Below are 23,657 nucleotides of genomic sequence, written 5' to 3'. Positions count from 1 at the left end.
TATTAAAAAAACTGAGAATTAAATTTTGCATGTGGAAGCTCAAATCAGAGCTTTCATTTAGAGAAATTTCTAAACTCTTCCGCAATGTTTGCACTTGATTGATTGATAATTTTTATTTGAAGATACCAGAAACCATCTTCTACACAGAAAACATGGCAATTTGAAAAGAGTATATTGAGCTCATCTCCTGTTCTTTAACTCGTTTAAAATATTCAGGTTGGCATTTGAAAAAAATGAATCATAGGGGCCCCGGGCCCCGGGCCCCCGATGGTTTAATCCGGCCCTGCTGGTATTGTTCGTTTGTTGTTATTTCAAATTCAAATTAGCCCGTGGGTTCAAAAGGTTGCTCAAGGTTGCTGAAGGTCTAAGAAGTTCATTTTGAAGTTTTGAAATTTTTTTTATTTTTTAACTTAGAGAAATAGCACCAATGGTTTGCACTCTAAACATCTTTTTTTAGGTATTTGCGTTATTTTTTTTCCTACGCCATAAGAATAGGTTGTTCATTTTTCGCGACAATACTCTTTAATTTGCAAATTAAAACACTGTGAATATATCTTGTTAACAATTTAGTTAAATAACTTTCCATACCAGTGAACTGTTCTACCATAACCTAGAGATAATTCGAGCTTATAAACCTCCCAAATGAGAAACGAAAAAGTGTACCCAAAACGTCAAAATACGACTCATACAATAACGAAGCAGTAATGTTTTCTTTATTAATGACCAGTGTGGCTCAAAAGGTACATCCATGATGATGTTTGAGGTTGGGATGTTCCGATCAATACTCGGACGGTCCAATAACAACAATAAGCATGCCTGTCGATAATGATAATGGTGGTCAGGCAATAGGTATGGTTTGGCGATTGAGGCACTTTCACGCTCTTTTCCAGCTCAATTTAACTCATCGATGTTTTACCTTTTATCTGACACATGTTTGATCGGCTACGGGTGCGGAACAATCATATATGTATCTCCGAATAACATCCTCTCGAATGGCTAGACCGGCTTGATATGCGATTCTGTCGAAATTCATGGAACAAGACCATAACACAGTTGGATGAAATTATTTGAAAATATTACATTGTGAACATGGCAAATTTTTGATTAAGTCCCAACAATATTCAATGTAAACCTTAGATAAATAAATCCTAAAAGCCGGTCTAACGGATAATACGTTAGGTGAGAGTAACTTCGCAGAAATAACATCGGTCAGATGGGTACGGAAAAAAAGCAACAACCATCACGGGTATTATTATTGTTTAACAACCACAATACAACCTCTTATCCGCCATGAGCCATGAGCTTCGGTGAGGTCCGGTGTATAACCCAAATTTCGAATTTGCATCTCTCTTATGTTTGCTCGCAGTTTTCGCCTTTTGATGTTTGTGTTTTCAGACTTGTGTTATTTTTTTTAGGTTTATAATTTAAGAAAAACACATACGGTGATATACCACTCGAAGAAAATAAGTTACATTGAACATTTCAAACAAAACCCTTGCTACGGGGAAAATGGAAACAGGTAGCATCCGAAACAAATATCATAAAATATAAAGCGCCCGGAGCTTTTCCTTGCAAGAGCACATGAAACGAAAACCTACATCCATTCATTGACGCCACACCATCACCACCTCCTGAAGGATACCCCGAACCGAAAGGATAGTGCATGGGAAATTAAAACTTGCGAGAATGATGGTTCTCTCCCCACCATTCACAGCTATACTAAAAAGGGAGCCCCAAGAATGGTAAAACTACTAGTATATGCACGAAAAAAATCGATTACAATGACCCATTTGTGATGGCGGCCGGGGTGGTGTCAGAAATTTTTATTTCTTCTCTGTATCCCACACTACCGACCCACCCTTTTTCTCGAAGCATCCAATCATAACAACATTATGCAAAGAGCAGAAGCAGCAGCAGTGAACTATCTGAATTGGTTCGCTGGCTGACGACTACTTTCCATGTGATTTGAATATTCGACCCCCAAAGAAGGAGGAATATCGGTCGGGGAATCGTTTTGGGAAACGTTTGTGAACATTCTAGCTACTGGAACTGCTAGTACACCCATAGAAGAGGTTGCCAAAATCCAATGCCTATTTAACAAATCTCTGTACCGAAAATGCGCTGAAAGTGTACTGTACCAAATATGGTTTGATTGGAAAAGCACTACTGGCATAAAGACTCGAGCTCCCGAGCAAAATGATGCATGACCACTACATTCAAGCGAAACAAGAAAAATATTTTATGGGATTTTCATCTTAAATATTGGATAATTCATTACCAAAAAAAATAGTGAGAATCGAACTCACTGCTTGCCAGTCTGATATCTTACCCAGTGCACCATCTGAGTCGGTATCATACGAAAATTTATTGTCATAGTCTTTGTACCACTGCCGAATACCAAAAAATGCACTGCATTGGACGTCTGCCGCTTGGCCGGTATTTTTTGGTGGGATTGGGAAACTAGAAACTGTTTTCTATTGACGCACAGCTCATCTTGGCTGGTGGGTTTTTTGTTTGCCATCGGTTGGAAACCAGTGATGTCAACCTTCCAGATTTCGTCTGGATCTTCCAGACTTTTTGGACTTTTGTCAGATATTTTTTCAGGTTTCCAGACATTACCAGACTTTTGAGTTTGGACATAAAAGTGTGGAATGCTACGCATATGGATGTAAAACAAGGAGTATAGCATAGAACAAACGGCTGTAAGAATTATTTCACCTCTAGATTCTTCCTTAAGCTGTATTTCATTCGATGACACAGCCATTTTGAAAGCGACAGCTAAGCTTAAAAACTCATCATCTACGGGTCTGGACGGGATACCAGCTATTTTCTTGAAACGTTTCATGCCACATTTACTGACTCCCATTAGGCATATTTTTCGAGCTTCGCTAGACTTCGCAATCTTTCCCTCGTTTTGGAAAGAAGCTTACATGTTCCCTGATCACAAAAAGGGAGAGAAGAAAGATATTGACAACGACCGTGGAATTTCAGCTCTCTGTTCGATAGCCAAACTGTTCGAATTGGTTTTTCTGGATCCGATTTTTTCGTCCTCGAAGCAATACTTTTCCAACGATCAACATGGATTTTTTTCCAAACGATCCACGACCAGGGTTGTCAACTGTTTTTAGAAAAAGTCTGGAAGATTTTTAAAAAATGTCTGGATAGCATACTTTTCAAAGTGGTGACCTTCAATATTGTAGCCACGAATCGTTTGTTCCCGACACAATCAGTTACGTGTTCTGTCATCTTCGAAGCGTTTGCAATTATAAACAGCTTTCAAACACTTCTGAATTTATAATTCCTAATTTCTTATCAGTTCGAGTCATATTATATGTACCATGAACATATTAAATCTTCGTAGTTTTTTGGAACAATTTATGTCCTGACCTAAAATTCTGGTATTGTCTGCAAGATATGTCAAAAGTCTGGAAGTCTGGAAACCTAATGTCTGTCAGAAGTTCAAAGGGAGATCTAGACAAAATCTGGAAGGTTAACATCACTGTCCACGACAACAAATTTGCTGACTTTCACATCGTTCGTCCAAGATAGCTTTGCCATGAAGTCCCAAACTGACGCCATCTATACTGATCTGTCTGTTGCTTTCGACAAAGTAAATCACGTTATTTCAATCGCAAAACTCGAACGCTTAGGATTCTGTGGATTCCTACTGGACTGGTTTCGAAGCTATTTAACGGGACGAAAGTTATCAGTGCGAACTGGAAATTACTTTTCAAGACAATTCTCCGCTTGTTCAGGTATGCCCCAGGGAAGCCACTTGGGACCGATAATTTTTGTCATCTATTTCAACGATGCACTCTCTCCCTCTTGGACGGCCCAAAACTTGCGTATGCCGACGACCTCAAACTTTTCCACACGATGAATGGCCAAAACGATATCGATCTCTTGCAAAGGCAGTTCAACACCTTCGCTCACTGGTGTGACACCAATTCCTTGCCTCTGAACCAAAACGGGAACGAAACCATCGCCCGGGTGGACTACATCAACGATCTGGGCGTTATCCTAGATCATCGGCTGAAATTTAAGACTCATACGAATTACATCATCGATAAAGCGTCTAGAAGTCTTGGCTTCTTATTTTGCGTAACAAAGGAGTTTAAAGATGTGTACTGCCTAAAAAATCTGTATTGCAGCACAGTTCGCTCAACGCTTGAATATGTATCTGCAGTTTGGTGCCCATTTTACCAGAACGGAGCTGAACGAATAGAGGCTATCCAGCGGCCTTCATACGGTATGCCCTGCGACACTTGAACTGGTTAGATACGTTTCGTTTACCCAGTTACGAAAACCGTTGCCGCCTAATTGATTTAGACACGCTTCAAAATCGAAACGCTGCACGTGGTTTAATCGTAGTGGATCTCCTTGCGTCGAGGATTGACTCTTCCACGCTGCTGGAGGCTATTCCCCTCAGTGTGCGGCCCCGAGGATTAAGGAACCAAAATCTGCAGCCAACAGCCTTCTAATTGGAATTTTGAGAATTTTCAACCGCTTCGCCGAGTACTTCGACTTTGATGTTTCAAGGGCTACTTTCCGAAGAAAAATTTTAATGGTTTCGAGAACTTTGTAGATTTAAGTAGTTTTTAAATCATTATTTTATTAAGTTATCATTAGGATCACCATGTGATCCGTTGATGTTTTTACACAAATAAACAATTAAACAAAATACTGCGGACAACACCACAATGGTCTCAGGCATTGGTAGTGTATAGAATGTATGATTATTATCAAGTCATGAGCATTATTTCCTACACTGCAAAAGGTCGTCACCTATAAAGTTCGCCATCTTGACTTATCCAGACATTTTTTTCAAAATCTTCCAGACTTTTCTAAAAAAACAGGCTGATTGTTTCCATCCTGCTTTGTCTTGTGATAGGATATGTTTATTTGATTTCTTTTAGACATATGCAATACGGTTGCGCTTGGAGCACAATGCTAGTTATTAGAAAGCTTGTTAATGCCGGTCCGGCATAGAATTCTATATCGATAATTCCACCTCAAAGGAAGTTCATTATTGGAGTAGAATCTGATGTGTATAAGGATGAATACGAGCAATTGTAGTAGAATGGTTGAACCAATACCACTTTTTGTCGATAGCTTTATTCCTTATCGGTTGGCTTCGGATATGACCCCGGAAAATAGTAAAAGAAAAATGCTATCTATTCTAAATCTTTGTCGATTTCAATGCACATACTCTACTCTTCGATTTCTCTGATGGGTCATCAGTGCCCTCTCTTTGTGTCTTTCTTTTCATTTTAAATTATTCTTTTTTTTTTTGTTTCGATTATAGTCGTTTTACCATCTTTATGGCATTCGCGACTTTATCAACGTTGCAGTTGGCGGATCGTTATTGAAAAACTTATCCGGTACAACTGTGTTCGATGTTTACTCTTGGGCTCGAACTCGCGGACATCGGCTCAGGAAGCAACAGACTTGCCACTGAGCTATATTTCAAATTATTCGATATCTCAATTATGTATAGCAGGGGTGAGCAACCCGCGGCCCGCGGGCCGCATGTGGCCCACGAGACCCATTTGTGCGGCCCCCGAAGCTTTTTTGAAATTTTTATGACTTAACTTTTTTCTGCAATGGATATTTGAGAAAATTTAAAATTGTTAACTTTTTCTGGCATTTTAAGCGTTTATTATGTTCTGTTCAAGACTTAAATGCAATATTGTTTGGTGGCTAAACGTAATATTTCAGTTTTTTATATTCAGCATAATTTTTTTCTTATTATTTAATTCTAACCACTTTGAAAGCAAAATCAATTAAAGTGAGTCGGAAGAACAGCCCAAAATCGGAACCTATACACATGATCAAAGGAATTTCGAAGCCGGTTTAGTGAAGTCTTTTTTTTTTTTCATTTCAAGCAAAAATAAAGTTGAATGATAAAAAGTATGCTCAGCAGAAATTTTTTTTTTTTCAAATTATTCTATTCAATTCGACAAAAAGGCTTGTTCTGTAAGCATTCAAATACTGGCAAAAAAATTGAACCAAAAACTTGTGATAATTTTTTTATTTCTGATTATTGACGAAAACTACGAAAGTTAAATAATAAAGCCTAAGTAAACAATTTAAGATTGTTTATCAACATGAATCAGCTCACAAAAGTTATTAGTTCTTGAAAAAAAATAGATATCTGAAATTATTCGTTGACCAAAATATGCTTTTTTTCAGAAATCAGATAGAAACTTTATCACAAACATCGATAAATTGAGTTATTTCACTTATAATTCGCCATCCTCATTACCAGAGTCAAAATAAAGCTTGAGAAATCCTATTGCAATGACATCTAAAAAAGATTAAAAATGATAAAAAAATGTGGATAAAAATTCTAAAATCAAGAACGTAGTTTCGAAGAAAGTTTCTTATGTATGTATGTAAAATTTAACATTTTTCTGTGATTTTGCAAACCTTGCTCAACATTTGATTGAACAATGATTCAATTCAGAACTTCAATTTAAAAAACGGGTTTTTTAACGTTTGTAGGAAAAAAATCTAGGCTTTGATGACAAGTTTGAATTGCGGAAAAAAGAATCACAGAAAGTCAAATAGCGATTCAACGTCCAACGCTAAGAAGACTGTGATTTCTTTAAAAATATATTTATCACACTCTTAGTTATCCCTGTGGTAAGCTCCAGAAGATTCCTAAATGGAAGTGATGGCTAATAGTATCATCGGTTTTACAAGAATGTTGTAAGAACGAATGTTCGCAAAGAACTACTATTAAAAAATTAAGAGAATTTGAAAATGAAAAAGATTTAGCGAGGTACCTCTTCAATATCGGGTATTTAAAAAGCTGTGTTGAATTACTGTTTTTGAACACGCGAATTCGTTTTATCTTTTCTTTTCCAGTTTTTTTTTTCGCCAAAAATTTGTAGTTATGAAAAATGGATTAAAGCTCTGATCACAAAAAAATTATTTTAAGTGCGACCCGCCAACAAGATTTCAAATTTAAATTGGCCCGTTGATTCAAAAGGTTGCTCACCCCTGATGTATAGTGTTCTTCTAGTTTTACGACAAGGAGCAAAATGAATTTATCGCCACATTAACAAAGTACATCCAGTTGAATAATCCGTTTAATGCTAGTTTCTAATGTTTCATAAAAGTGAAAAAAAAGCGTTTGCTGACTAAACGCTACTCCATGGCGAGGCTTCTCGCAAATCCAAAAGCGAATATATTGAATTTGAATCACTTATGACTTTTTCTGACGGTCTACATATTAAAGCGCTGCTTCATTGAATTGAGTGTTTTCATTTCATAGCTAGAATCGGATCATCGATTGTTTTTTTAAGTTTTCTCAAAAGGCCATCGACGATGAGGATATGTAAAAACAATAATATGAGTTTGATATCCTGCGGGTTAAAACAGTATTCCATTTTTTGAGCGCTTCGATTTTTTGGGATTTTAGGTCCAAATTTGCCCATTGTGTATTGGTTTCCGTTTGCGCGATTAATTTTTTTTTGTAATTTAAAAAATGACAAATTTTTAAAAATTACATTAAATTGAATACACTAACTACCATACCATCAAATCTCTTGGAATATATAGATTACAGAAAGCAAATTCATGGTCGAAAAGTAGAAAAACCAATTTACGAGTAAATTGCCTGGTTGTCATTAAAGTCCATCCAGTTTTTAACGGTCGCCACAGCAGATTTTCACTGGGTAATTATCCTTCTAAACACAATAATCGAATTACTGAAAGTTTCAACAATATATTAATTTAGCTGAACGCATTTCTTCGATATATTGCGTACTTTCACTTGTTTTAATTTGTATGTTTATTCCTACTATGTAAAACATATTCCAACCATTACATATTCAACCATTAACAATATTGTGCCATCTAAAAGGGGTGCTACTCAAAATTCATCATCACTATGTGTTAGCTTGTCGTATACAAAAATAATCTCGACTAGACAATCAATGAAGAGGAAAAAAACACAAAAATAAAAGGAAAAAGTCCCATAATTTTTCACATTGCGGATGACTGACTAGGTATATAAAAAACGTGGGTTAACTACTGGTGGAGAAAATAAGTAGTGTCCACCAGCTTAACCCTCTGCGGGATTTCAATGCGACGAATAATTATCGTTGAGACTAGCATCACAGACGGCTAGCAGTGAAGCAGTAATCAGTAGACCAACGCCCACCTTAAAATATGCTACAGAATTTGATTATTCACATTTAAGTTCTTTTTGTTCTGTTGAAGTTGAGAAAAATAAAATATTAGGTAAAGAAAACAATATTAGGCACATTAATTACTAGACCCGACCCGACCCGACTAGACTAGATCTCTTGTATTGATTTTGAAATCCAAATTTAGATAAAAAAAAATTATTTTCATTTTTTTTAAATTTTTTATGCACAGTTTAAACAATTAAGATTCTGTTTTTAATTTTTTATAATAAATCTAAATTCTGCTTCCCATTTTGAGTCCTAAAATTACTAATAGTCTGATAGACTTTTTTTGATAACAATTTTAACATATTTTAAAATTAGTGCCGATAAAGTCCTGGCGCCTGGCAATACATAAAAAAAGCTTTTAAAAATAGTGACTTTGTGAGGCTTTGAGACAAATACAAATAGTGCCCTCACCTTTGAACTGGCTCTTACGGTTATTCTGGAGCACCTCTTCAAGACTATAAATCAGTCGAACAAATTCCCCCCATTCTATACAGCCCGGACAACCCCAAACAAATATTAGGACTAAAGCCAAGTCCAAAACGGAGTGGACTGCTAGTTTCGGGCAAAGGGTTGAAAATCGTTATTATGTAAAACGCAATCGGTAGGTAGTTAGGTACTTACTTGCTGTTCCAACTTCTGGTGTCTGCTGTTATTGATTGCACTCATAGTATCTGCAGGTCGCCTTCCACCTCGTATCACACTCTCTTCGGGGGGAGCACTTTCTGCGTTTTTTTTCTGTTAGCTTAGAATATTGATACGTTTTTTTTTCGAATTACAGCTGTCCTGACGGGGACAGGAGGAGACAAACAAAACTGCACTAACCCGACCACAACTGCCTTTGTTTACGGAGATTTCACTCACTCACTGCCGTAGTATTTGCTGCCATTAAGGGTATTAAGGGGTTTTACTGAGGGGACCCTTTGGAAGTCCCCAAAGGTCAATTAAAAGCGGGCAACTTTGCGACACACTTTAGCACATCGGCCAAACACACTCCTGGTGATCAACAACAAACTATTTTCTGGTGGAAATACAACTTATATAGTTTGTAGCTGTTGTATGCCATGCGACACCTGTCGGTCTAGGATTGACCCTCTTCCACGGATTTGCCTATAAGCGCAATCAAATCCCCGAGGCGTATGCGTATGTGAGGGGACACACGAAGGAAGGAAAGATATCGTTTAAACAGCTCTGAATTCTACTTTCCGGTCGATTGGTCTATCGGTCGATGAAGTTTGAAGAACCTCCCTCTACCTCCTTTATATGTAGGCCGCCGTCGTCGTATAATCCTTCTGGGAACCGGCTGGATTGGTCACGCGAGAGTAGGCCCTCAGTAGCAGCAAATCGCGAACGCTATATTTTATTTTATCGATATGTCAAACGACGACGAGGACTACGACTTTGACGATTCATCACCAAGGGGTTTTTGTGTCTGTGCCTGTAGGGTTCTTTTTTCGTTCCCGGGACTTAGGAACTATAACCCGTCCCACCCTCTTCTCCGAATTGGTTCAGCTTTCGATTGCGTTATGTATCAGCTTCGTAAAATATTCCTATAGTAACCTAGGCGAGTACCAATGTAGAATCAATTCCAAACCATCTGGAACACTTGTATCCCGGAACTGGATCCGGGTAATCGAATCCAGATTGCACAAACTTGTTTTGTCTCTCTCAGAAGTTGATGGAACCCTGAGGGGAAAAATTTACCACAACAAAACTGCACTGTTTGGGTCGCTATTCGATTCCAAGCTACGGATGAAAAAACGGGGCCAACTATCACTACCTTCCACTGACTGGACTGTAGTACACTCGATGCGTATACCGTATTCCACAATAGTTTATGTTCAAAATTCACGAAAGCCCGAATCCTTGGTCTACGGTCACTCGACGGTGGTGACCAAAAAACACCACAGGACTAGGTATCTGAGAGTAACTAAATACGCCAGGACTTGGTCGGCAGCGATGCGCCTATAACTTTTGCGTCCTGCCAGCTGCACGCTTTTTCAAACAATAATGAACCAACATCGGTGGCCGTGTTCCGTTGATTCAATTTCTGCTAGTGCTGAACTAGAATGAAACTCATCCGCTCCGTCCGAAGACGATCGCGGGTTTGTATTGGTAGATATATGGGTTTATTTATCGTTGTTTTGCTCCCGTTGGCATTGATGTAGTGGGGTGAATGGTTCCGTACAAATTCTACCGTTCCGTTTTTGCAGCAATTTCACGAACACAACCGACCACGTGTGTTCGATACTGGGTTGCCAGGTGCCCAGATTTGTCTGTAAAACCAAGACTTTTGACCCTTCGTCCAGATATTGGTCAGACACAGATTTTGCCCAGATTTTTGCTGAGAGTGCCCAGATTTTACAGACTTTTAAAATTGACAGATAAAATCAATATTAATGTATCAGATTTGATATGTTACTGGCAGATTAGACTGAAATCTGCCCCCCCCGCTCACACGATTCGCCATAATTTCTTGTTTAGTACCAAATTAGTGATTTTCCTTATGCACAGACATACACAGACTTTTTTTCAAAAATGCCCAGATTTTTCATCCTCAACACCTGGCATCCCTGGTTCGATACGTTGCTCTGCTTAGCACGTGTCAAGGTGGTTATTTGGATTTTCAAATGTTTACTCGCCAAAATGTTTACGCAAAACCATAAAAAAAATTGATTTAATAAAAAAACACTATTATGAATTTTTTTACCACTTGTCATGATTCTTTTTTGTTAAATTTCAATTCTAAATTTTTCAAACAAAAATTCTCAACACAGAATGAGATTTTCAATATCGGAAATTTCTTTTCTTAATTGTATAATCAAAATTTCACATAAACGGATTATGAATTTGAGAATATAATTATAGAATCAAATCACTTCAAGTGCATGGCTTTTTATGTTCCTCGAAATTTATTGATTCAATCATGCATTTTTTTGGTTCATATTCGACTATTCGAGCTGGGTTTGTTTGGACCGTTTGAACCTCCATGCCAACAGTGTCCATGTCCACTCCACACAGAAGAAATTTGGAGAGCATTATTTTTTTTTTTTAAACTGGAGGAGAGATGCATTTGATTTGAATGAATGAATGAATGAATGAATGAACGATGAACGAGTTATTTTAGCCGTTCCCATGCAGCATCAACACAATTAACACTGAAAAAATATCAGCTCTACAAACAAAGGCCCATAAAAAAAAAAATAAATACAGACCAAGTTCGATTTTGACACACGTCCTAACATTTTGTGTTGCCAAAATCGAACGGTTTTTTTTCTCACCCTTTTTCAATTATATCTTCAGAAAAACTATTATTTTTATCACTAACATAATTTTGAATATATTTTTTACCATTTTTAGTTATTTTTTACCTCTTCTTATAATGTTTTTGATGCATTTAGCACTTTTCTTGTTTTGTTTATGATGTTTTTTGTCATATTTGTTATTTTTTTCTGTCTCCATCATTTTTAAGTTATTTTTTGTCATTTTTAGTCTTTTGTTTTTGTAGTGAATTTCATTTCAAATTCGAGTTGAAATTAATCAACAAACTGAAGTCCGCTACAAACGACCGTTCGAGCTAAAAGTAGTTAGCAGCATGCCGTTCAAACGCTTATTTTCATTTAGGTAATTGTGGGTAATATCATGAATCGAAATAGGTTTGTTCATTGCAATACATATTATGATTCTCTTTATCTTTAATTTATCCATTATTCTCTACAGTTTGTATTTTTGCTTTTTAGTTTTATGAAATTTTCTTAATTTTTGTCATTTTTGTGTACTTTATAACACAGATGAATTTCTATTGCTTTGTAGTACTTTTTGAGTACTTTATAATTCTTTTTAAATTTTTGATTTTGTAGTTGCTTTCTATGGACAAACGTGGCAGCTTATTAACCCTCATCCGCATTAGAGTGTCATTTTGACACTATTGCAAGTTTGAAGGTTTGTAACTTTTTTCAGAAGCTTCAAAAAAGAAAAATTTCTTCAGGTACCCTAAATAAATTCAAAAGTTTTTTAATATTGCATCTTTACTTTATTTATGGACGAATCCTGTAAGCCTGGACAAAAACACTCCCTTTTCCGACTTAGAGTGTCATTTTGACACTCCAAAAGTAAAATCTATTTAAGTCGTTTGAATTATTATGAATTTCATATAAAACTTATATCAATAGAAACCTTGTAATGTCAGTAAAATATGTATAGAACATTATATATAGCTAAAGCTTCTAGCTTTCTCGTTATTCAGCATGAAAGAAAAAAAATCCGAAAAAACATGCCTCAGGAAAACTGCTGTAGTTCATATATAACACGTCCAAAAAAATATTTACCTTATGCACATGAAAGCTGTAGTTAATGTCTACATCATGAATCCAAGAAATATTTTTTTTAAATTTTTTTTTGATGAAATGGTCACAAAAAGTTCAAAAAAGTGGTCTGAAAAACCTACTTTTTATTAGATTGCTAGTAAAAACTGTTAGAGCGGTGGTAGAGCTTTTGTAAAAATATCATTACAAATTTTATTTTTTTTTGATACAACAAAAATTGAATTTACTGGAATTTTGCAAAGTTGACTACTTTGCGCGATTTTTTCACAAGTTGAAATTTCATCTGTTTTTGTGGTCCACCGTCAGGTTGTACCTGGATTTTCAGTGCTTTTACTATGCTTGGACCAATAAAAAGTATATTCATTGGATAGCAAATTTAATCTACATTCTAATGAGGTGCAGCTCGGAGAGCAAACAAACACGTTTTGCTAAACGTGGTGCTTATGGTTCTAGAAATTCAGGAATGATTTTACGTTTATAATTTTCATATTTTTGTGAAATCTCACAGCGTGAATTGTTTGTTGCCCTGTTTAGCCCGATTTTATCGTAGAAATTGCGTGTATTATTTTTAAAGTTGGGTGGCATTTCCTAACTGGGATAGCATTTCTTCAAATCGATCGATGCGCACTCCGGAATCGACATTGCGTACTGTTGGAAAAAATATCCAAAAAACGAAATCGAGTGTCCAGTCAGTATGGTCAGTGGTACAAAGGAGTCGGCAATTTGTTGCGTGTGGCTTGTTATAAAAGTCTTTTTCATTTGTGAGTTAAGAATGAACTAGTGAAGTTCGAAAAAAAAGAAATCAAAATTTTAAAAACAACACTTTACTTTTTACATTTGAAATTTCGTTTTCAAACTATGAATTATTAACCAATTTTTATTTCCGGTTTTTGTAATTTTTTTTTTCAATTTTTGTGTGTTTGTTCTATTCATTTTAAAGAGACTTTGAATTTAAGATTCATTCGCCTCCTTCTTTGTAATTTTTTTCTAATTTTTGTAATTTTTATATTTAACTGAATTTTCAAAATTTTTGTAAATTTTTCTTATTTTCTTTATTAAATTGTATTTTTATTTGTTTTTAAATTTTCTTTTCTAATTTTGTGAATTCGCTATTTTTTGTACTTTTTTGTCCATATTGTAATTTTTTTTTTTTTTTTAAATTTTAGTCATTTTTGTTATTTTTGGCATTTTGGTAATTTTTGCCATTTTTTTTTTTTATTTTTGTCAAATGGAAACAATTAAATAAATGACAAATTGTTATTAAAAAGGTGCGAATGAATTATAAATGGAATACCTATAAAAATCAATAAAAAAAAAAACAAACAAATTGTTATTAAACCAAAGTGCCGAAATAAACTACATTAACAAGTTGAAAAATGTCCAAAAATGACACGCCAAAATTTAAAACAATTACAATAGAGGCGAATCTACCAAGCAAGCCTCTCTAATAAAATAAATTAAATAAAAAAAAACAATTACAAAATTTATAGTTTTGTCATTTTTATTATGTTTGTCATTTTTGTAATTTTTTTCAGTTTTGAATTTTTTGTTTTTAATTATTTCATTTTTGTCTACATTGGTTGATTGATTTATTTATAGAGGCTTTAGATATTTAGTTCATTTGCCTCTTTTTGTCAATATTTCATTTGTGCCATTTTGTTCATTTTTCATTTGTGTCATTTCGGTTATTTATATATTTAGTTGTTATTTTTAATTTTTGTCCTTATTTTTACTTTTTTTTTTCATTCAATTCATTGTAGGTATTAATCTATTTTTACAATCCTTTATTAAAATAATTCTAGAGTTTGTTTTGATTAGGTCGTATGAACCAATATAAACAAAACTGAGTTATTTGCTGCAAACGATTGATAAGCATGTACTTCATCTTTGGTAAAAAATTGGTTTCATTTGATCAATGAATAAATTTTACAAAATGATTTGAATTTAGGACGTATGATGACTTTCTCATTTTCGAGTGTAATTTGGTTTTTGCGACGTTTTGCACTGCACATGGATTACCGTGCAAAACAAAGGTCGCAGAATAAAAGTTCGGCGTGATGGCTTTTGTGACCTTATGCATTTCCCTAAAAAATGCTTCGTTAAAAGTGTTAAACATTCTGAAATTCAAAAGAAATCGATAGTGGGAGTGGTTTCAGCCATCTCAATAGAAGATATGTCTTTAATATGTGCCTAGGTAAGTTCAACCAACGTTCCTTCAAATTGTGAAACTTATTATCTTCATAAATTTTCACTACAGAGACAGCCAAAATAACTAAAAGCTTCGAATGCTGCACCCCTTGGACGGTCATTGGAGTCAGAACAGGTAGCCAGCAATGTCCAGTCTACTTAAAACATATCTGATGAACATTCACCCGAAGTGCCGATTCTAGGCACTAAACGGGTACTTCCAAATACCACTTCTGCTTCCTGTTGCATTTAAAGACAGTACTACAAGCGATTTTAAAGGGTATAACGAAGTAACAGGTAACCACAATAATATTAAATGATAAATTTGATGAGGTGGCTGTCGGCAAACAGGCAACCCTGCCGTAATCATCACGGTTGGAAAACCGATTTACGTAATGATAGTTAATGATGACAGGGAAACGAACGGAAAGACCGCATGTGGTTAAGTCAAATTGTTACAAGCGTGTACATCGTGAGTTGGCATTTTATGTGCATTAGTCGATTTTTTATCTAAAACCAAAAGTTGCTAAGTTTATTCGTATTTATTCGTTTGCATACGCAAAGATCGATTTGTCACGTAAGTCAGCTATCTTTTCTGAAAACCTCAGTCGTTTAATAGTATAAATATCCTCCAGGAATCGTAATTCCTGAGTTCCAGGTTAAGTCATCTGTTTCGGTCCATACGGATGATTCCGTTACTGCGGTGGTTCCGCTGAATTCCGCGCTGTAACCTGTAAGTAAAGAAAAGAATAATTAATCAAAATTAGCTGAAATTTTCTAAAAAAGGATACACGATTTCATCACAGGAATCACTCGATTTTGTTAACACTTGACAAGAAGAATAGGCCAAGCCTTGGAGAAGGCAGACTAAGCTGTAAGTTAGAGTTTCAATTTAAAACCACTAGAAATGTATTAAAAATATGTATTATTACAGTTTTGAAGCAACATATCAACAAATACAACTGCTCTCGAAATTTAGTCGGTGTCTTTCTTGGCCGTAACATTCTTCAAAAAGCTTAACCCGCCCAGGATGGCAGGAAAGGACTATGACCCGGAACTGGAATTCAACTGTGTTGACTGCGTACAGTGCGATGCCTTCCAGAAGATGGTTCAATGTGACCAATGTGCGTCTTGGCGGCACTTCTCGTGTGCCGGTGTGGAAGAATCCGTCGCGGATCATGATTTTATATGTCGATCGTGCTCTGCTGGTAACGATGACCACAGAAGGAGTTTTGAATCTGAAAGTGATACTCTGACGATGTCAGATTCTTTGAACCGTCTGATAAAGCAGCAGGAATTGGAGATTAAAAAGCTGGAGTTGGACATGAAAGAACGATTTCTCAAGCAGAGAGAAGATTTATTGGAAACTGTTGTCGCACGGAGCTCAAGAAGCCGAAAACATTCGGTGAGTGTCCAAGGAGATCAACAGCGGCTTCGTGATTGGATTAGCGACACGAATCTGATTGCAGATGATGTGGAAAAGGAAGCCCAATCTTACCCTAGACCAATGTCGCAAAATGCGGATCTACGGAGCAAGCAACGATTGGTTGACCGTTTGGAACAGTTTGAACAAAACGGAAGTCCCACTGCAAATGACGTACAGGATCTTCTAAATCTCTGTAAGGAAACCTTGCTCTTGACAGATAGCGGAAATAATACAGGAACCATTCCCAAGCGTAATACGACAGGGAAGTCAGTCTACGAAGCGACTGATCCCACTCTGCGTCCGCCGAGTGTATTGAAGGATAGGTTCCTACAGTCGACAAACTTGGAAACAGTTCCAAAATCTAGCCAGTGGAACTCGGCAAACAATCGATGGTTGAACGGAGAGCCAATTGTACCCGCATCGAGGGTAAGGTTTGTAGAAGGATATCGTGGAAATGTTTACTCTTCCCCCCTGCCTAACTACCCAAAAGAATCAGGTAAGCGTCAAGCCTCTTTTAATAAACCGAAATTCTATGCCATGAATGATTTTAACCCCACATACGATACGCCACATTATGCACCAGAAACAAGAAAATTTGATAGTCAGTCACACTTTAAACATTTTCCTAGTCAGTCGCGTTTTGATACCGCTGAATCAAGATCTAGAATTGGGTCAATGCAACACCCCCCTGCCCCTGATTTTCTTTCTGGTCCATCGCGTTACGAGTCCGCAAGACCTGATTATAATATGCTGCATTCAGTACAATACCCCAACGCCCCCACAAATGTTTCAAACAATCTTATGACCTATCCAAGCCCAACTCCGCAGCAGTTAACCGCTAGACAGTCATTAGCTCGTGAACTACCGCGATTTTCCGGTGATCCGGCAGATTGGCCGATGTTTATCGCTAATTTTGAGTACACGACAGCAGCCTGTGGTTTCACAGATGGTGAGAATATGGTGCGTCTTCAGAAGTGTTTGAGTGGTAGTGCTCTTGAAACAGTTCGTAGTCAATTGGTGTATCCAGCAGCAGTGCCCCGAGTCATTGAAGATCTCCGATTTCGTTTCGGACGGCCAGAAGTCCTGATCAACTCTCTTTTGAGTCAAGTGCGCTCGCTCCCTGTCATTAAATCGAACAAATTGGAGGGACTGGTTGAATTTGGACTAGCGGTGAAAGCTTTATGCGGACATATTGAAGCAGCCAACGAATTCTCTCATCTTTTCAATCCACAGTTGCTCCAGGAACTTGTTACAAAGTTGCCTACAGAACAACAGATGCTGTGGGCAGCACACCGCCGAGATTTGCAGAACGTAAACCTTAGAACCTTCAGCGATTATATGGCCATCGTAGTTCGTGATGCTACCAGTGTTATTGTGTACGAACCAGAGATAAAGAAGATCAGTTCTCGTGAAGTAATTCGTGATAAATTTAAATCCAGAGCTTTCATCAATTCGCATTCGATTGACGTCCAAGGTTCCAGTGAATATGTATCAACTTTAAAACAGCTGGACTGTGGAAGCTGTGGAGAGCCAGGTCATCGCCTTAGAGAATGCGAAGCCTTCAAGGATCTTCCTATTGATGAGAGGTGGAGAAGAGTGCGAGCATTGAATTTGTGCCAGATTTGTCTGTATGGACATGGACGACGACCATGTCGTATAACTCATCGCTGCAATATTGACGGATGTCAAAACAAACATCACGCCTTGCTACACTCTAAGAAAACTTCATCGGATCATCAGACAACTCAGTCAGCAGAGAATCACGCTCACCGTCTTGCAAATAGTTCCACGCTTTTCCGGATCATACCAGTTACAGTTTACAGTTCAGAAGGTCTTGTTGAAACGTTCGCGTTTCTCGACGAAGGATCGGATCTAACACTGGTTGAAGAGGGGCTCGCAAAGCAGTTAGGAATAAGTGGAACTCATCAACCATTATGCCTGCATTGGACAGGGAACACTTCCCGTATGGAACAGAATTCCAGGAAAATTGACATTGAAATCTCAGGCTCTAATCAGCAAAAACGATTCAAGATAACAAATGCACGCACTGTCTCAACTTTGAATCTTCCACAGCAGAGTTTCGATGCGGAGGCAGCGACCAACCGCTATACGCACTTGATGGGACTACCATTGGAGAGCTACAGGAACGCCAACCCGACTATCTTGATTGGAATTGACAATCTACAGCTAGCACTTCCAATTGAGATAAAAGAAAGTGATAATTCTGGGATTGTGGCAGTGAAAACACGTTTAGGATGGTGCGTGTATGGAAACCGGAGTAGTCAATCTGGAAATAGTTACAGTTTTCACGTTTGCAGTTGCACGAAAGATTTAGCGCTTCACGACATAGTTAAACAGTTATTTGCTTGGGAAGAAACGGGTGTCGCGGTTGAACAAGGATTATGCAAGGAAGATCAACGGGCGTTGGAATTGTTAAAGCTTTTTACACGAAGAGTGGATGACCGATTCGAAACCTGTCTATTGTGGATGAGTGATGATGTGGAACTCCCAGACAGCTTTCCCATGAGCTTACGACGCCTAGAATGCCTTGAGCGGAAGATGAATCGCAATCCTGAACTGCGAGCTAATATAAACAAACAAATAGAGCAGTATGTGTCCAAGGGTTATGCTCACAAAGCCACCGTCGAAGAACTTCAACGAGCAGACCCACGCCGAGTGTGGTATCTTCCACTAGGAGCCGTTACGAACCCGAAGAAGCCAGGCAAAGTACGGCTCGTGTGGGATGCTGCTGCGAAGGTGAATGGAATTTCGTTAAACTGTGTTCTACTTAAAGGCCCTGACCAGCTTTCTTCTTTGCCTAGCGTGTTGTTCCAGTTTCGTCTGTTCAATGTTGCAGTAACATCAGATATTAAGGAAATGTTCCATCAAGTACGGATAAGAGAGGAAGATAAGAATTCGCAGCGTTTTCTTTGGAGATCCGATCCCTCACAGCAACCTGACGTATATTTGATGGATGTAGCAACGTTTGGGTCGAAGTGCTCTCCAGCATCTGCACAGTATGTGAAGAACATCAACGCACAACAGCACAGCGAACAGTACCCTAAAGCAGCAAAAGCAGCAGTTTGCCGTCACTATGTTGATGACTACCTGCAAAGTTTTGGGAAAGAGGAAGAGGCGAAGGAGGTGGCAACAGATGTGAGGACAGTGCATAGTAAAGGGGGATTTGCATTACACAACTGGAGATCTAATAGTGAAGCCGTTCTTGAACATCTAGGAGAGCTGCCGAATGTCACAGACAAGGAACTTGATCTGACAAGAGACGATTCGATGAGAGAGCGAGTTTTGGGAATGCTCTGGAATCCCAGGAGTGATGAGTTGAGTTTTGCAACACAGATGAGCGATGAAGTGAAAGAACTATTAGAAACAGAAATGCGACCTACTAAAAGGCAAATTTTACGCTGCGTGATGACATTCTTCGATCCTTTAGGATTATTAGCACCATTTTTGATACATGGAAAATTGTTAATCCAAGACTTGTGGCGATCTGGCATTGGCTGGGATCAGGTTGTAGACGATGCCGTACATCAGCGCTGGATCAATTGGACTAAGATGATCAACTATATAGCAGATATCCGTGTACCCCGTTGTTATTTCCCTGGAGCCGTGGAGGAAACTTATCTTCATGCACAACTACATGCATTCTCGGACGCAAGTGATTCAGCGTATAGTTGTGCCATCTATTTACGAACAATGAGTGAAAATGGTTCTTGGAAAACGCGATTAGTCGCAGGCAAAGCGAAAGTAGCACCACTAAAGCCAGTTACAATTCCAAGACTTGAACTACAAGGTTGTGTTTTGGCGGCTCGTATGATGAAATTTGTCCAGCAAAACCATGACATCGATATTGAACAACGGTATTTGTGGACTGATTCCAGCACGGCGCTTTCCTGGATAAAGGCAGATCCACATAACTATCGTCCATATGTAGCTCACAGAGTTGGCGAAATTCAGGATTTATCCAGAGGTGATGAGTGGAGATGGGTTCCCACGAAAATGAATCCTGCAGATGAAGCAACGAAGTGGGGCAGCGGACCATATTTCAAGAACGACAGTAGCTGGTTTGATGGACCTAATTTCCTGAAGTCCTCCGAAGACCATTGGCCTAGATGCCGAGACTCCCCTATAAGCACTGATGAAGAAAAAAAAGCAACGGTATTGATCCACCTTCACCGTGAGCCAATTATTGGTTATCATCGATTTTCTCGCTGGGAACGACTGCACAGAGCTGTAGCATATGCTCTTAGATTAAAAAATATCATCTCCAAGAAGCATCGCGCAGAGTCAGATGTTTTGGAGCAACATGAGTTGTTGGTAGCGGAACGAGCAATCATGATGGAAGTCCAGTGGGAAAGTTTTCCGGAAGAAATGGGTTTGTTGACAAATACCAAGAGCCATGACGAAAGTTCAACGATGCAGCAGGTCGATTCGAGTAGCAGGTTGTATCAACTAGTTCCATTCCTGGATGATCAAGGCGTGATGCGAGAAAACAGCCGTGTAAAATCGTCGAACACAGTTCCTTATGGCGTCCGTTATCCTGTTATTTTGCCAAGGAAACATAGATTAACTGAATTGCTTGTTGATTGGTATCACCGTCGTTTTCATCATGCTAATTCTGAGACTGTAGTGAATGAAATCCGTCAGAGCTATGCAATACCAAAACTCCGTCAAGTTGTAAAGAAAGTGTGCGCTGATTGCCAAATGTGCAAAGTCAGGAACGCAAGACCTTCTCATCCTATCATGGCGCCATTACCAGCTGCTAGATTAGCCGATCATGAACGCCCATTCACCTTTACTGGGCTTGACTACTTTGGACCGCTGTTTGTGAAAGTAGGACGTTCATCAGTGAAGAGATGGGTATGTTTGTTTACTTGTCTAACTACACGCGCCGTACATTTGGAAGTGGCGTTTGACTTATCTACTGCTTCGTGTATCTTCTGTGTCCGCCGTTTTATTAGCCGCCGGGGAGCGCCTCTGGAATTCTACAGTGATAATGGGACGAATTTCCAAGGAGCGTCAAGGGTATTACGAGAACAAATTAATCGGGGCTTAGCCAATACATTTACGAACTGTCAAACGAAGTGGACTTTTAATCCGCCAGGGGCTCCTCATATGGGGGGCGTGTGGGAGAGACTCGTTCAATCTGTCAAGTGTGCAATTAAAGGCGCGTATGAAGAGGGTAAATTAAATGATGAGGGGTTGCAAACACTTTTAGTAGAAGCTGAAGGCATAGTTAATAGTAGGCCTCTGACGTACTTACCTTTAGATGCAGCAGAATACGAAGCTCTTACCCCTAACCACTTCTTATTGGGAAGCTCGAACGGGGTAAAGCAACCAGCTGTACCAGTAGAAGAAAATCGTAAACTGAAGACTACCTGGGATCTTATACAACATGAGCTGGATGTTTTTTGGAAACGTTGGCTTAAGGAATACATGCCAATCATACGTCGTCGATCTAAATGGTTTAAACAAGTTCGGTCAATTGAAGTTGGGGACTTAGTCCTGGTGGTCGATAACAAAGTGAGAAACGGATGGATGCGAGGACGTGTTGAGGAAGTGGTTGCTGGGTCAGACGATCAAGTTCGACAAGTTTACGTGAGGACAGCCAATGGACTTCTACGTCGAGCGGTTCATCACCTTGCTTTATTGGATGTTGGACGAGCTAGTGCAGTCTCTGAGGATACCGAGATGCACCCGAGGGAGGATGTCGGCAAACAGGCAACCCTGCCGTAATCATCACGGTTGGAAAACCGATTTACGTAATGATAGTTAATGATGACAGGGAAACGAACGGAAAGACCGCATGTGGTTAAGTCAAATTGTTACAAGCGTGTACATCGTGAGTTGGCATTTTATGTGCATTAGTCGATTTTTTATCTAAAACCAAAAGTTGCTAAGTTTATTCGTATTTATTCGTTTGCATACGCAAAGATCGATTTGTCACGTAAGTCAGCTATCTTTTCTGAAAACCTCAGTCGTTTAATAGTATAAATATCCTCCAGGAATCGTAATTCCTGAGTTCCAGGTTAAGTCATCTGTTTCGGTCCATACGGATGATTCCGTTACTGCGGTGGTTCCGCTGAATTCCGCGCTGTAACCTGTAAGTAAAGAAAAGAATAATTAATCAAAATTAGCTGAAATTTTCTAAAAAAGGATACACGATTTCATCACAGGAATCACTCGATTTTGTTAACACTTGACAAGAAGAATAGGCCAAGCCTTGGAGAAGGCAGACTAAGCTGTAAGTTAGAGTTTCAATTTAAAACCACTAGAAATGTATTAAAAATATGTATTATTACAGTTTTGAAGCAACATATCAACAAATACAACTGCTCTCGAAATTTAGTCGGTGTCTTTCTTGGCCGTAACAGTGGCGAAACGACGTTAGCGCCAAATAGGGAATGCATATAGTCGTAAGAACATCTTAAGTGGAATAATCTAAACTAATGGCCATTTCGGATACGTAAGCATATTCTTCATTATTTTCTTCATCTTATACAACATTTCCATACCATCTTTGCAGATGTTAAAAACAATAGAATTAAAAATGTGTTCGAAAACTTCAACATCGATTTTCTCGAAACACATCAGGTGGCTCATACGACTTAATCAAAAAAAACTCTAGAATTTGTGTTTTTAAGTTCGTAGATAAATTTGTTTAAAAATGATTTTAAATTTATTCTTCTTCTTTCTTTGTATAATAAGAACTGCAACAGCTGACTTTATGCCCATTCTTAAATTTATGATCATTATTTTTGTATTATTTGATTTTTGAAAGTTCACTGAACAGTCGTAATTTTCCCAAAAAAGCCGACCATTTCTGCCGCATGGGGCAGTGGCAAATCGGCGTCGCGACACCACCAACTGAAACGTCAAAAAATTAAAATCCCGGACGAGTTTACACCACTACACTTGCAATGTATTCCCTCGCGCTAACTGTAAAAGACGGCAAACCCCGGCAGCCAGAACGAGATGCCAACATAAACACACCGATGCATCGCGTACACACACTACCGCAAACGGACCCCGAAAGGGGAAATTTCGACCAAAATGTCCCATTTTCCATCGCTGTCGTCGCAATCGCGATCTGAAAATGGTAAAAGTGGCTTCATCGCTGAGCCAACGGTGGTGCGTTTTGTGCAAAATTTAGTGCGAAATCCGGCCGAAAAGTGCCCGCCCTCGGTCACAAAGTGCAGTGCAAGGTGAGCTGAACCGATTTATGGTGTTTTCGGGTTTGGGGACGCAAATTTGACCACGAAATTGGGGATTTTCTGGACGTCAAGTATCCGTACTTGGTTCCGTAAGAGGATGGAAAAGTACACCTATAGATGGGGGAGGTTCATGGAGTTCATGATGTCGCCGAGAAATTGGTACGGTAGTTTCGAAAAATGAAAATGGTCGCTTCTGAGCGTGGCAGTCGAATTGTGATATCGGTTTTCGGAAAATTTTCTTATTGTGCGATCATTAGGATAGTTGGCCGTGGGTTTATCGCCCGGGAAT

The 23,657-nt window shown here is 38.4% G+C and overlaps 3 protein-coding genes across 3 annotated transcripts in view; 2 read left to right on the top strand and 1 right to left on the bottom strand.

The window, feature by feature from the left end:
• The window catches only part of LOC129744739 (protein king tubby 1), a 165,222-nt gene extending 155,007 nt beyond the window's left edge, over positions 1–10,215 (bottom strand). Inside the window, exon 1 of the mRNA XM_055737425.1 lies at positions 8,826–10,215. Within this exon, the coding sequence (XP_055593400.1) occupies positions 8,826–8,870 (45 nt within the window). The 5' untranslated portion in view covers positions 8,871–10,215. The remainder of the gene's footprint in view (positions 1–8,825) is intronic.
• A 5,528-nt stretch (positions 10,216–15,743) lies between these two features.
• Positions 15,744–20,637, top strand: LOC129743186 (uncharacterized). The gene is made up of 4 exons (XM_055735159.1): positions 15,744–16,565; positions 16,630–16,635; positions 16,968–20,579; positions 20,632–20,637. The coding sequence occupies exons 1-4, from the start codon at positions 15,744–15,746 to the stop codon at positions 20,635–20,637; spliced, it is 4,446 nt and encodes a 1,481-aa protein (XP_055591134.1).
• LOC129747074 (uncharacterized) lies at positions 20,624–22,365 on the top strand. The gene is made up of 2 exons (XM_055741091.1): positions 20,624–22,101; positions 22,160–22,365. Exon 1 carries the CDS (start codon positions 20,637–20,639, stop codon positions 21,888–21,890), a length of 1,254 nt encoding a protein of 417 aa, XP_055597066.1. The 5' UTR covers positions 20,624–20,636; the 3' UTR covers positions 21,891–22,101; positions 22,160–22,365.
• Positions 22,366–23,657: the final 1,292 nt, after the last annotated feature.

Source organism: Uranotaenia lowii, chromosome 2, assembly GCF_029784155.1.
Source record: "Uranotaenia lowii strain MFRU-FL chromosome 2, ASM2978415v1, whole genome shotgun sequence".
Taxonomy (NCBI): Eukaryota; Metazoa; Arthropoda; class Insecta; order Diptera; family Culicidae; genus Uranotaenia; species Uranotaenia lowii.
The sequence above is the reverse complement of the archived record's forward strand: the minus strand, read 5'-3'. Positions and strand labels throughout refer to the sequence as shown.

Coding starts and splice junctions, on each gene's coding strand:
- LOC129747074 (XM_055741091.1), top strand. CDS start 20,637: ATGCGAGAAAACAGCCGTGTAAAATCGTCGAACACAGTTCCTTATGGC.
- LOC129743186 (XM_055735159.1), top strand. CDS start 15,744: ATGGCAGGAAAGGACTATGACCCGGAACTGGAATTCAACTGTGTTGAC.